Here is a 12,336-nt window from a genome sequence, read left to right on the forward strand (position 1 = left end):
TTAAGTAACAAATAACCTTTTCCAGAAATTTGTACAAATGTGCCACTTCCTCCCCTCCTTGAGAAAAAAACCTCCACTAGTACTCTGCTAAGGAGAATTATTGTTCCTGTGGGATTGTTCCCCTTTCCTACATGCTGCATTGCAAATTTAACCATGATGCCATAAAACAAATAAATACCATCTCCCCATCCTTGTTGCATATTTTATTGCTCTTCCAATAAGACCCCTTTCGTTACTTAATTGGTCTCAGATTGATCTTTAATATTGCGATAAGGACAAGGGCCAATGAATGCATGCTCAATTGATGTTATTGTTTTACTGTTTTAATTGTTTTAATTATGAACAGTTTCCTTTTCCACAGTGGATGTTGTTTGTTCCTGAGGGTTACACTTAGTTTGTAAAATGTTGTATGGTTATAAGAAACACTATAACTATGCCTCAAAAAAGGCATAATATTAGAGGAATATGTTTGGAAATATGCATATATGGGAATGCATCATATATTTATATGAACATATGTACAATTTTTCTTGCACCTGGTGCAGATGCAGCATAGAACAACCTAAGATAATAACATGAGAAAATGACAAACTAAAATGCCCTTGCTTCCTACTCCCAAGCCTCCATTACCTACTCTCACATTAACTTAAGCAATAATATCTTCTTGTCTGTATAGTCATTCTTCCACTTCCCTGCAAAAGTGAAAAAACTGCAAATAACTTTAGTGGGAGTAATATGGCATCACAACTACAGTCCCAAAAGAGAAAAGGATGATCCGATTCTGCATGCAACTTCAATTACCCTGCAGAAACCTCGGTGCATAGGGCAAGTCTTTCTTTTTCCCAGGCCAAGGAAGTATGACACCGAGGAGACTTGCAATATGTTGCAAACCAGAAGATAAGGAACCAGCCTCAGTGGATCTGGTTCCTCCTCCTCTATCTGTTCCTGTTCCCCCCAGTACTTGTCTTCTTTTGCCTGGGCAGAACAGCAATTTGTGAAAGATAGGAAGAGGAAGAAGAACCAGATCTGCAGGGTAAGTGAAATGGCATAGGTTGATTCCATCTCTTTTTTGTGGGCCATGAATATCTGATTCTTTTTTTCTTTTTTTTTTTAAACCATTCCATTTTGTTACAAAATACAATCTCTATAATTCATATATTTATTTTTTCTCATTTGCCCCATTGTGCTCCTCATCTCTGGAGTCCTTCTTTTCTTGTGATCCCACCAGAACTTCATTTCTTCTGGTGAGGGTTGTTCCCATCTTCTTTTCTCAATGCTTCTTCAGTAATTTTTTTCCATATGCTTTCAAAATTATTATTTTTCCTTAGATCTTTTTTTGCCTTTCAATTACATGTTAATTCATCCTTTATTGCTAATTTCCATATTTCCTTATACTATTCTTTTATCTTAATTTCTACCCCTCCTTTCCCATTTTTTTTGCTATTAATAGCCTTGCTGCCATTAACAACATTATCAAATTCTTTTCATTTTCTCTCCAATCAGCTGTATCGTACAAAGATAACAATATAGTTGCCAGATTTCTATTAATTTTTTCTTCATAATGCTTTCTATTTCTATTATAACTTTTCCCCAGAACCTCTGTACATATTTACATTGCCAGAAATGGGGTATATACACATGTGGTGGCAATGAGTCTCTGTTTCACCAGGAAAAGAGACTCACAAGATGAAGAAGAGGACCCAAATCTGCGCCTACACGATCACTTACCAAGTGAACCTGGTTCCTCCTCCTCTTTCTGTTTACCTCATATACTGTTCCTTCACTAGTCTTCTTCCTTTGCCCAGATATTAGAACAGAGATGGTGAAATATAGGAAGCAGTTATTTAAGCAATGAGAACCAGGTCCTCTTCTTGCTTGTGTACTGCAAGTCTCTGTTTCACCAGGCAGAACAGGGATTTGTGGCCCACATTCCCTCAGAATAATAATAGTAGTAATAATAATAATAATAATAATAATAATAATAATAATAATAATAATAATAATATACTTTATTTATATTCCACGCTTTCTCCCCAAAGGGACTCAGAGCAGATTACAGGTACATATATGATAAACATTCAATGCCATTATACAATTGACACAAACAGACATACCGTACATAAACAGGGGCAAGGCCTTTGCTCTTTTTTCATTTTTGGAGGCTGTGCCCAACTTGGCCATGGGGAGATGCTGTTATTCCATTCTTCCACTCCGAAGTGTCTTGTTGTCCATAGAAGTCTTCCTGATCGAACCGCCAGCATGTTTTTCAGGGGCACCTTTTTCCACCCAACTAAAGCGATACCTGCATTGATGTTTTTGAATGTTCATATGGTGCTCAACTTTGGGAAGTGGTAGAATTTCAAACGTGCAAATAATTAAAAGTGAGAATGTGAAACCCATAAAAGTGGAAAGCCAACCACATTGCATATACGTTGGCATCAAAGAAAATTAAAGTACTGTTCTCTGTATTTTACTATCACATCAGAAATATGGTTAATAATTAATATGCAGATCATTTAGAATTTTCAAAGATAATCGGTACCTGATTAGTTGTATACAGCAAATATATTTTACCATTTCAACACACACTTTCCCAAACATACCTATTCATATAAATGTACCTTTCTCGCTTAACAATTTTTCTTTCAAATTGGACAAGCGACTCTACAAAGGAAAAATTCTAGACTGACAATATCTCAACAACAAGTGTAATTCTGGCTCAATTATTATTCTGCATTTTCACCAGGTTATGATTAAATTTAGCCTTAGTAAAATAAATCAATATAATTTACTACCAGTCGCTCTTCAGCTATATTAAACTTTGGATAATTAATAACATCAGGAGATTTGATATTAATTAACTTATACTTCAAAATCTCTTTTGCATCTCCATGTAATTTACTAATTCTTCACTTTATCTTGTTATCATATCTTTCCTGAAAAGGTTTTCTCAAGAATATCTGCCTAATGTTTTGGGATGCACAATTTTGTTTCTGCACTGTATATCTACTTTCTCTTATTTATGGTTTCCTTACCAGATTTTATTATATTTCCTTACCAGATTTTGTTTTATTTATGGTACACACAGATTTCCAAAATACAGGATGCATTAGGTGACTTTGTTTCATATGAGTAAGTGGGAATAGATCAAGGAATTTATGCATCTTGTGTGTGAAAATGCTGTGGTGTTTGGTTTTGCAGTGACCTTTATTAACTAATGAGAGCATGATCCATTTTTTCTATTGAAACCCCATAGCAATGAACAGGAACAGTGTAAAAACATAGTTTGATTGTATGTATGTAAAGGTCCTTTTGCATTTATAACAAGAAAAATATACTATGAATGTATTGTCAAAGGCTTTCATGGCCAGAATCACTGGGTTGCTGTGGGTTTTTCAGGCCATATGGCCATGTTCCAGTAGCATTGTCTCCTGCGTCTGTGGCAGGCAGGGCCGTAGCCAGAAAAAAAAATTGGGGAGAGGTTTTGAAAATTTGGGGGGGGGGGGTTGAACCCCTAACACCCCCCCCCCCCCCCCGGCTACAGACCTGTCAATATCTGCTTGAGATAGTGCCTGAAGGGACTCTTAATTTTTTGCGTCTCATAGACTTAGCATGGGGATTTGGTTAACCAGTTGAAATTCATGAGTAAACCAGGTTTTTTTTTAAACCTGAAAAAATTCACGGGGGAGGGGGTTGAACCCCTAACCCCTCCCCCCGGCTACAGGCCTGGTGGCAGGCATCCTCATAGGTTCTGTTGGCAGTAAGGCAATTGGAGTGTATATACTATGGATCTCTGCTAGACCAGTAAAGCTCAAAAAGATGCCTCAGAAAAATTAAAACATATAAAACCATATTATAACTAATTCAATATATACATTACAAACTGTTTAATAACTAATCGTGATCCAGAAGATTCCTATCCCCAGTGCATGACTATTTTAAGCTGGAGAATATATATAGTGAACAATATTTTGGGGCAAAAAACCAACATAAAAGTATAAATTATAAAATGGCCACTCTGGTGCACAGAGTACATGTTAAGCCCTCCCCCAATCAACCATTTTGTAATTTCTCCATTAATAATATTTGTCATTTCTGTTAGAATATTAAATTTTTCATCTGGTAAATCAGTATTGTAACCCATGTTATTTCCAATTGAATTAAAGCCAATGGTACAGTTCTATTATCCAAGGTGGAGGTCACAAGGGGGCACTAGAGAGAGGATAGTCCATTTTACATGGGTGGAGGGTGAGTTGAAGGAGGAAAACAATTTCTCCCTGTTTTCCTATTACTCCACGCACCTATGTCCCCGTCGTGGAAACAACCCTTGGTTCTGAGGGGAAATAACTAGCACAAATGGGGAAAATAGTTTTCTTCTTCAACTCCCCCCTGTAAAATCAACTATCCTTCTCTCTCTAGTGCCCCCTTGTGGTCTCCATCCAGACAGCAACAAGCCAATTAATGAATTGGGTTCTTGATCACAAAAAAATGTAAATTAGTTTCATTGATTTAAAGAGTCGACTCTAGCTAACACTAGGAACTGATTTTAGATCAGGCTGATAGAAGGACATTTATTCCTGGACAGATAATGAATTCATGGTAGAGCCCGGATGGAAACATTTCTCTTTCTTGCAATCCCTAATCAAAGGGGCAGTTGGAAAGTAACAAGTCATGTGGCTCTGTCCACCCAAAGTCATTCCACACCACAATGGTGTTGCTGCATTAATTCTACAGTGTAGACGCACCCAAAGGTGTTCTGCTCCCCAAAATAGGTCAGTTATGTGCAGCTAAGTCCTCTTCCCAACTGCTCTCTATGATTTTGAAAATGTAGAGTGATATTGGGCTGTCTAAACCTCTACCATTGTTATGTCTGCATGTTATGACCAAAAGCTTGAGCCCAATCTCTAACTTCTTCTTCCAACTCGGTTTTTAATAGAAGTTTATATACATCTTACCAATCAAGTTTTCCTCATCAGTACAAAACTGTATGCAAATTCAGAGTTATTCATTTCAAAATAGCATGGATAAAATTACATTTTCAGATCCAGTAACCCCTATGCCCCTCTCTGGTTTGTGTCTTGTAAAGTTTTATATTTAACTCTTGGTTTCTTCCTTTGCTATCTGAAAATCAATAAGTCTCTCTACATTGCTAATAGCACATCATTAGTCAATCAATATCAGTAATGCCTGGAACAAAAATGACATTCTTTGGAAAACATTTATTTTAATTTCACTAGAAGCAACAGATTAATGTTTGCCTATCTCTGTAAATCATTCTTAATATCATTTCATGTCTTAACATAATTATTCTTCAATAACATAAAATTGATTTTTGTTATAGAATTCAACTTTTTCTCTATTGCAAACCCATCTTTTTTCACCAATTGTGTTTAAGACTCCTTTCTCTTATTTTTGTCAATATCACTAACTTTTGTTTTTTATATACATTCAACCACTTCTCCAGACTTTTTATATCTCTAGCAATGTTTCTATGCTCTCCAAAACATCCTCTAATAGATTCACTAAATTATATGAAAACATCCTTGATTTATAAATTTCCTTCTCATTTTTAGCCCTTCAATTCTTTCATCTTGTGTTATTGCCCTATTTAAAACCTCAAGGTATAAAATAAGCAGTAATTTTGGCACATAATAATAATAATAATAATAATAATAATAATAATAATAATAATAATAATACACTTTATTTATATTATACCCTTCTGCCCTAGGAGACTCAGAGTGGATTACAGCATTTACATAGGCAAACATTGAATGCCATTACAATCACATACAATGAGACATACAAACATAAACAAGGCAAAGGCTTCTCCTTTCATTTCTGGCTCTGGAGAGGTGCATTTTCTCCATTTTCAAGTCGAGGACCTGCGTTGTCACCTCTTGTGGCCAGCAAGATTGCTTGAAGCATCTCTTTGCCTTTTCCTGCCGAAGCGGTACCTATTTATCTAATCACATTTTGCATGTTTTCAAATTGCTAGGTTGGCAAAACCTGGGCTGATAGACAGGAGCTCACCCCGTCTCGTGGATTTGAACTGCCAACCTTCAGGTCAGCAGTTCATCCAACCTTTAAGTCAACAGTTCAGTGGCACAAGGGTTTAACCCAAGAGTTTAACTCTTGTCTTGTTCCTTTCTATAGATCACATCATTCAGGAAACACACCATTAACCATAATTCATGCCTTCTGTGTATCATTCACTTTTAGCAATGAAAATTGTTGCTTTTGATATAGTCATGGATAGTAACAGTGGAAGGACTTTCAAATATTTGCATTGTCATTAAGGAACTCATTTCCCTTTTTGTAATTTCGAAATTAATTTTTCTCTCTTTTCTCAATTTATATGCCAGCCAACTCCATGGCTTATCTACAGACTCAAAATTCTTTTGCTTTGCATAATGTATCTTTATCTCCATCTCATTTACAGTCACCATTGATAACTATCTCTGCAAACTCTTTATCTGATTAAGTACTGCTATATTCATGGGAAGGTTTTTTAAATTCCTCTTTTGATTTCATTATGAAGTGACTTGTCTCTTTTTCTTTAATTCAGAATTCTGTTGTATAAAACAATCTCTCATAAAAGCCTTACTCACACCTTACAACATTTGAATCTTAGTATTTTTACCCATGTTACCCTCTAAATATTCTACAATGTTTCATTCCATTTCCAGATAACAAAACTTAAGGTTACTGGACTGTGTTTAGAAAAATTTATTTTATAATTCCATTAACAAAAGCCTTATAGAAAAAAAACATAAATTGTTGAATATTTAATTCTTCATTCATTGACTAACCCCAAATAACCCACTGATTTTTTTAAAAAGAGATTTAGTTATTTTCCCTTGTTGAATCTTGATATCCTATCCATTTGTGGAGTGATCACTCAGGCCCCTTCCACACGACTGTATAAAATCCACATTGAACTGGAATATATGACAGTATGAACTCAGATAACCCAGTTGAAACAGATATTGTGGGTTATCTGCCTTGATATTCTGGGTTATACGGCTGTGTGGAAAGAACCCTCAGTCTCCTCAAAGTAGCCAATTATCTCATTAATAACTCAATACTAGCTATTAATTTTTGTATATAACAGCTTTATTTTCTGTAGGGGCATAAATCCCTTCCACTAAAATTTAAAACCTTTATCAATCTTACCATCTCACATCTACCATTAGGGTCTTCAACTATTTTTTCCTGCTGCTAGCTTTGATTTTACATAAATCACTCCTCAATATCTCCTTTTATTGCAGGAGAAATAAATTATTTCCCCAGTTTAGGGTGTTGCAAAAGCTTCATGCTTTCAAGATGCTTTTTCTGTTAGCAAATGACATTGTATTTAAATCAATTCAAGTAATGAAATATTTTGTCCTTTTGTAGGGTGGATTTATTCCCTTTAGGTTCCAGTTAATGCATTTCAGATCCATTATGCATCTGAGAAATGGGAAAAGTCCACACTGTCAGCACCTTTAATTTCCTCTCCCACTCCATCTGTAGCCTTCATTTATTTATCTAAATCTTGATCTGAAAAAAAATCTTCCAAATCTTCATCTCATTCCTCACTCTAGCTCTTTTTTGTATTCCCATTTTCTTAGTAAATTCTATTGAATACCCAGGAATTAATTCAATACATACAATTTGCACTTACTTTGCTTCTCCAAATGAGGATATTTTTATTTGGTAGTTCTGGCACCAATCTAAAATACAGAGACATATTGCATTCTCTTCGTTCAATTAGAATAATCTTATCCAAATCTCACTCGTATTCTCCATCCTGCCTCTTTTTTCCTACTAGATTGTTGCTTCCAAATTAAGTACCTTTTCATATATCTGCAATGTTGTTGTCATCTGAGTCAGAGATTGTTTGACTACCTTCAATCCCTTTTCGCTCTTTTCAAAAATCTACCATTTCCATTCAAGTTTCAAAATTTTCAGGCAATATAATGTGAAATGTCTGCTGGTTTTCATAGTGATTTCGCTGATTTCCTTCTTTCAAGAACGCTGATCTTAGACCAAAGCCTAGAGGGCACTGCATCCACTGACTCAAAAATTAAGGAAGAAATATGTTGAAGAAGAAGAAGAAGTTTTATTTATATCCCACCCATTCTCCCCAAAAGGAATTGCGGTGGCTTGCAACAGAAAAAACACAATATAATAATAATAATAATAATAATAATAATAATAATAATAATAAACATACAACCAAATCAACTTAAATCAACTTGTTGCTAAAGTTGCTAACTGTAATGACTTATCTTGACCACCAAATGTCACTCTCTGCTTCAATGTCTCTGTGAAAGCTCTGTTTACAATGTGCTATTACACACATCAACAGATTGGCTGCAGCTTATTTTTCTTCCAAACATTCACGTAGACGCTCCTAGTTCCTTGCGTTTTGCATTTCACTCTTTATTGAAAGCACTTTTCAAAATGTCCCGTGAGAAGATTCTAAAGTCAGTATATTTTGCAAGATATATAGATCTCACCATCATAGTAAAAAAAAAGCCTCCCTTAAGATAAAGTATTCATTATACAGTTCTTTTTTACTCATTCAAACAATTTCATGTATGGCTGGGTGCATTGAAATTAGGTTTGTGCACGATATCAGTTTGACGTTACATATTCAATGAATTCAGCTAAAATCAGCTCCAGATATGAGGTGGGCAAGTGGGGCAGCCAGAGACCAGCAATAACAGGACACATGGCAGCCAAAGATCAGCCATGCTCGGGTTTTTTCTACCCCCACCTTTAGCCTTGCCAGAGCCAATCAGAAAAATAAAGCAGATCACGTGTCTTTTTGCAAAACTGGTGTTTGAGAAAGAGAGATGTACTAGCTCTGTGTATCTCAGTGCTACTATTTAGTGCTTAGGAAATCGATCGTTTTTTGAAAATTCCTTTTTCTTCTGCATTAAATTTTCATAGTTGATTATCTTTCAGGCCACTCCTTCCTAGCAAAATTACTAGTAAAATAAAAGAAGGACTGAAAGATATTTCACTAAGTTCCTCTCCCCTTTCCCCTCTCTGATTCTTAATCTCTGCTATACCCTCCACAGGCCTATCTTCTGGCTTGTGTGTGCCTGCACCAGTCCAGCAGCCTTTCCCTCCCCCCAGCCCTTCTTGTTAGTTCACCTCTTTGAATCTCTCTCTCCTTTAAAAATTTCTGAAACTTTTGGGGTTTTCAATGGTAAATGTCTGTTGAGCCAGAGGCTTCTGCGCTTTCAATGGTAAATGTGTCTGTTGTAGTTCAGCCTGTGTTACCTGTGTTAGTGCTTGGTGTCAATGAGATATCTGGGCCTGTGTCTGATTCTGGGCCTGTGTCTGACTGCAATGGCGATGATGGTCTTGACAGGTTTGCCTTAGAACCAGAAGCTTCTGCAGAACAGAGACAGGAGCCTTAAAGCTAAATTCCTAAAATGGGCCACTTTTCTGAGGGAGATTCTTCAGATACAGATGCAGCTGCAAAGGGTAATGAGCTGACAGATAGGAGGCGAGACTTTTGGAAACAGAGAGAGAGATCCCAGCTCCTTCATCGGTCAGTTCGTCTTTGAGAAATAAGAGCAGATAAATTATCTGCTGAGAAAGTGAAATGAAATGTGTTTTTCTCAGGGGAGGATTATTAAGGCAAAGGGGAAAACCTGTTACTTCATTGGGGGTCAATGTTGGTGCTTCATGTCAGTCATGCCTGTTCATGCTCTAAGTTTTGTATATGGATTTTGATCCATGATTCCTGTCATACCAAGTTTTGCTCTTTGAATCCAAGTGTATTCTTTCCTGATTCCAGTTTACCAAGTTCATGCCTTGTCTTTTGGGATTTATTCTGCCTTGTGTTTTTGGATTCTACAATATTGTACCTTGTGATTTATTCCTGTACCTTGGAAGTGGTGGACTATTGTTGATGTTTTGAAGAAACCTTTTGAGACTTTACCTTTTAATCCTTTTTATTGCTTGGCTTATATATATATATATATACTTCAATAAACTGCTTGCTAATATATTGAATTGATTTGGTGCTTATGGTCAAAAAAGTGCAACTCTAGGATATAACAGTGTCCTCCAAGTGTGCCAATTTTCATCCCAATAGCAACTAATGAAGGAAAGAGGAGCCTCACCATTTCCCCCATTGAAACCAAGGGTGGTTCTGGCTGCGGATCCAAGAAATGACATTTTCCCCTCCTAATTTTGGGAACTTCCTAAAAAACAGAATGGAAGCCCAACCAAAAATGAGAACAAAAACAGGATGGGTATTTTCCAAATAGCACATTCTTACTTGGAATCTACCTGCTCTGCACCTGCAGTTTCTTGTCACTGATGGAGCAGTTGGCTTTCTAGGAGGGTCTTTTGTGATACTTGTCATTGATCCTCTAAGCTCCTTTATTCCAGAGAACACATTTTGCTGGCTCCATATTCCTTTGTTCAGTGGTCACTGCATGGAGCATCTCCCCTATATCAGATTACATACAGGAGACAGCTATCCAGTCACCATACCATCTGGAAGTCATCTGCTGACCATTTCTGTAATACAGTCTGTATATCAAAATTTTAATGCAGCAGAAATCCATATTGTTCTATGATCATGGCTCACATGATTCTTATCATGAATGAGCTTCTTCTTGCTGAAAGCTTCATACGCACCATCCCATCCTCATCTTCAAAACCATTAACAATAGCTTCCTCTTTTTTAAATATACTCCTTTCTCTGCCTCACATACTTCAGACTAATATATTAAGATCTAGGCCACACTATGAGAAAAATCATTTAGTGCAGCTGTATAGGACCTTAGACTGTAGGTCATGGTTTGGTTCTGTGTGGTTTTGGCTTTTGCATGCTTGAATGCTACCTCGTGTTTTAAAAAAGAGTGTTATACTAAAAAGAACCATTCACTCTGTAAGTAGACACGGTATGTGTGAGGCTTTTAGACAAATGGATCTAATTTACATATGTTTTAATTTTTATAATGTATTTTAATGATGTATTTTTATAGTTTTAATTGATTATATGTACTGTTTTTGTTTTATTATTATGTTCTTGGCATTAAATGTTGCCAACTGTTGTAAGCCGCCCTGAGTCCCCCCGGGTGAGAAGGGTGGGGTATAAATGCTGGAAATAAATAAATAAATAAATAAAATAAACTGTGCTTTATTACATTTTTCAATAAATAATCTTTTATAAAATAAACAAGTATTCATCCATATTCTTGTATCCTACATCAGAGTTACTGTAGTCTTCAGTGCTTAGTCACAACTTGATTCTCCATTTCATTGTAATCTTCCAGGTCAGTCGTATCTTACAAGAATACAGTTCTGTCCTAATGTCCACTTCTCTCATCCACAATTTTCACAGTTTGGTTTTCTTCAGTTCCCATTATCACTATGCCTTTTGGTTTTCATGTTCATTTTATCAGGTAGGTGGAAATGCTCCACAGGTTGACGGTCACTGGATCTTTTTATGTTTACCTAAGCAGCATAACCTATACAGGTAAGTATACATTCTTTGAAAAAGATCACATTGGAGTGCAGTGAAAAAAGCTTTGATAATTTAAGCACCAAAGACCCATTGAATGATATTTATCTTTAATCTCTGGTGAATCATTTTGTTTTAAATATATCTAGGATAGTGAATAGAAATAATGAGTGGAAGAATTGTGTTTTACCATCTCTTTTTTTGCCACCCAGGGATGCAGGTGTTGGAGTGGAATGGCATTCCCTTGACTGCCAAAACATATGAAGAAGTTCAGAGTATCATCAGTCAACAGAGTGGGGAAGCAGAAATATGTGTAAGACTGTGAGTTTTTCCCCATCTTTCTGTTTCCATTATTTTTGGCTTTTCATGGCTTTTTATTCACAATTGTTAAGGTGGAAAATTTGCTAAACATAAATGGAAGGAGCTTGGTTCATATATGATACAAGAATTTCTTTGTTTCTTAGGGTGAATGGATACAAGTTCTGATTTTTAATGAGCCTGGATAGTAACTTCTCCATTCTTTTGGATGTCTTATTTGAGAAGGTTTACACTGTAACAAAATTCGAAAAATATTCTGTTCCTGGTTTGAAAGAGTTTTCCTGTTTAATTGTACTTTGAAAGTAGTCCCAAAACTTTGTTCTTGTGGCTGCTGCAAACTATGCTAAATTGATTGAGACTCGATGAGATATTCAATGAAAAACTATAGCAAAATGTACTGCAGAATGTCCCATAGAAGCAAAGTTTTTTGCAGTTTAATAAACTGTTCCCATGCTTTTATGATAGAACCAATTAGGAAATGACATTTATAACCCAGGAATAAAAATCATGTTGCATAGTGCTGTCTTTGTAAGTGGGAC

General features: G+C 36.0%; 1 protein-coding gene across 6 annotated transcripts in view; it reads left to right on the forward strand.

Moving 5' to 3' along the window:
- Window positions 1–12,336, forward strand: part of pclo (piccolo presynaptic cytomatrix protein) — a 301,666-nt gene that overhangs the window by 222,476 nt on the left and 66,854 nt on the right. For 5 of the 6 annotated variants that reach the window (XM_008111438.3, XM_016993943.2, XM_016993944.2 and 2 more), the window contains exon 11: window positions 11,692–11,800. In XM_008111438.3, the coding sequence (XP_008109645.2) occupies window positions 11,692–11,800 (109 nt within the window). The remainder of the gene's footprint in view (window positions 1–11,691; window positions 11,801–12,336) is intronic. The other variant, XM_016993946.2, reaches the window with a different exon arrangement.

Source organism: Anolis carolinensis, chromosome 5 (assembly GCF_035594765.1).
Source record: "Anolis carolinensis isolate JA03-04 chromosome 5, rAnoCar3.1.pri, whole genome shotgun sequence".
Classification (NCBI taxonomy): domain Eukaryota; kingdom Metazoa; phylum Chordata; class Lepidosauria; order Squamata; family Dactyloidae; genus Anolis; species Anolis carolinensis.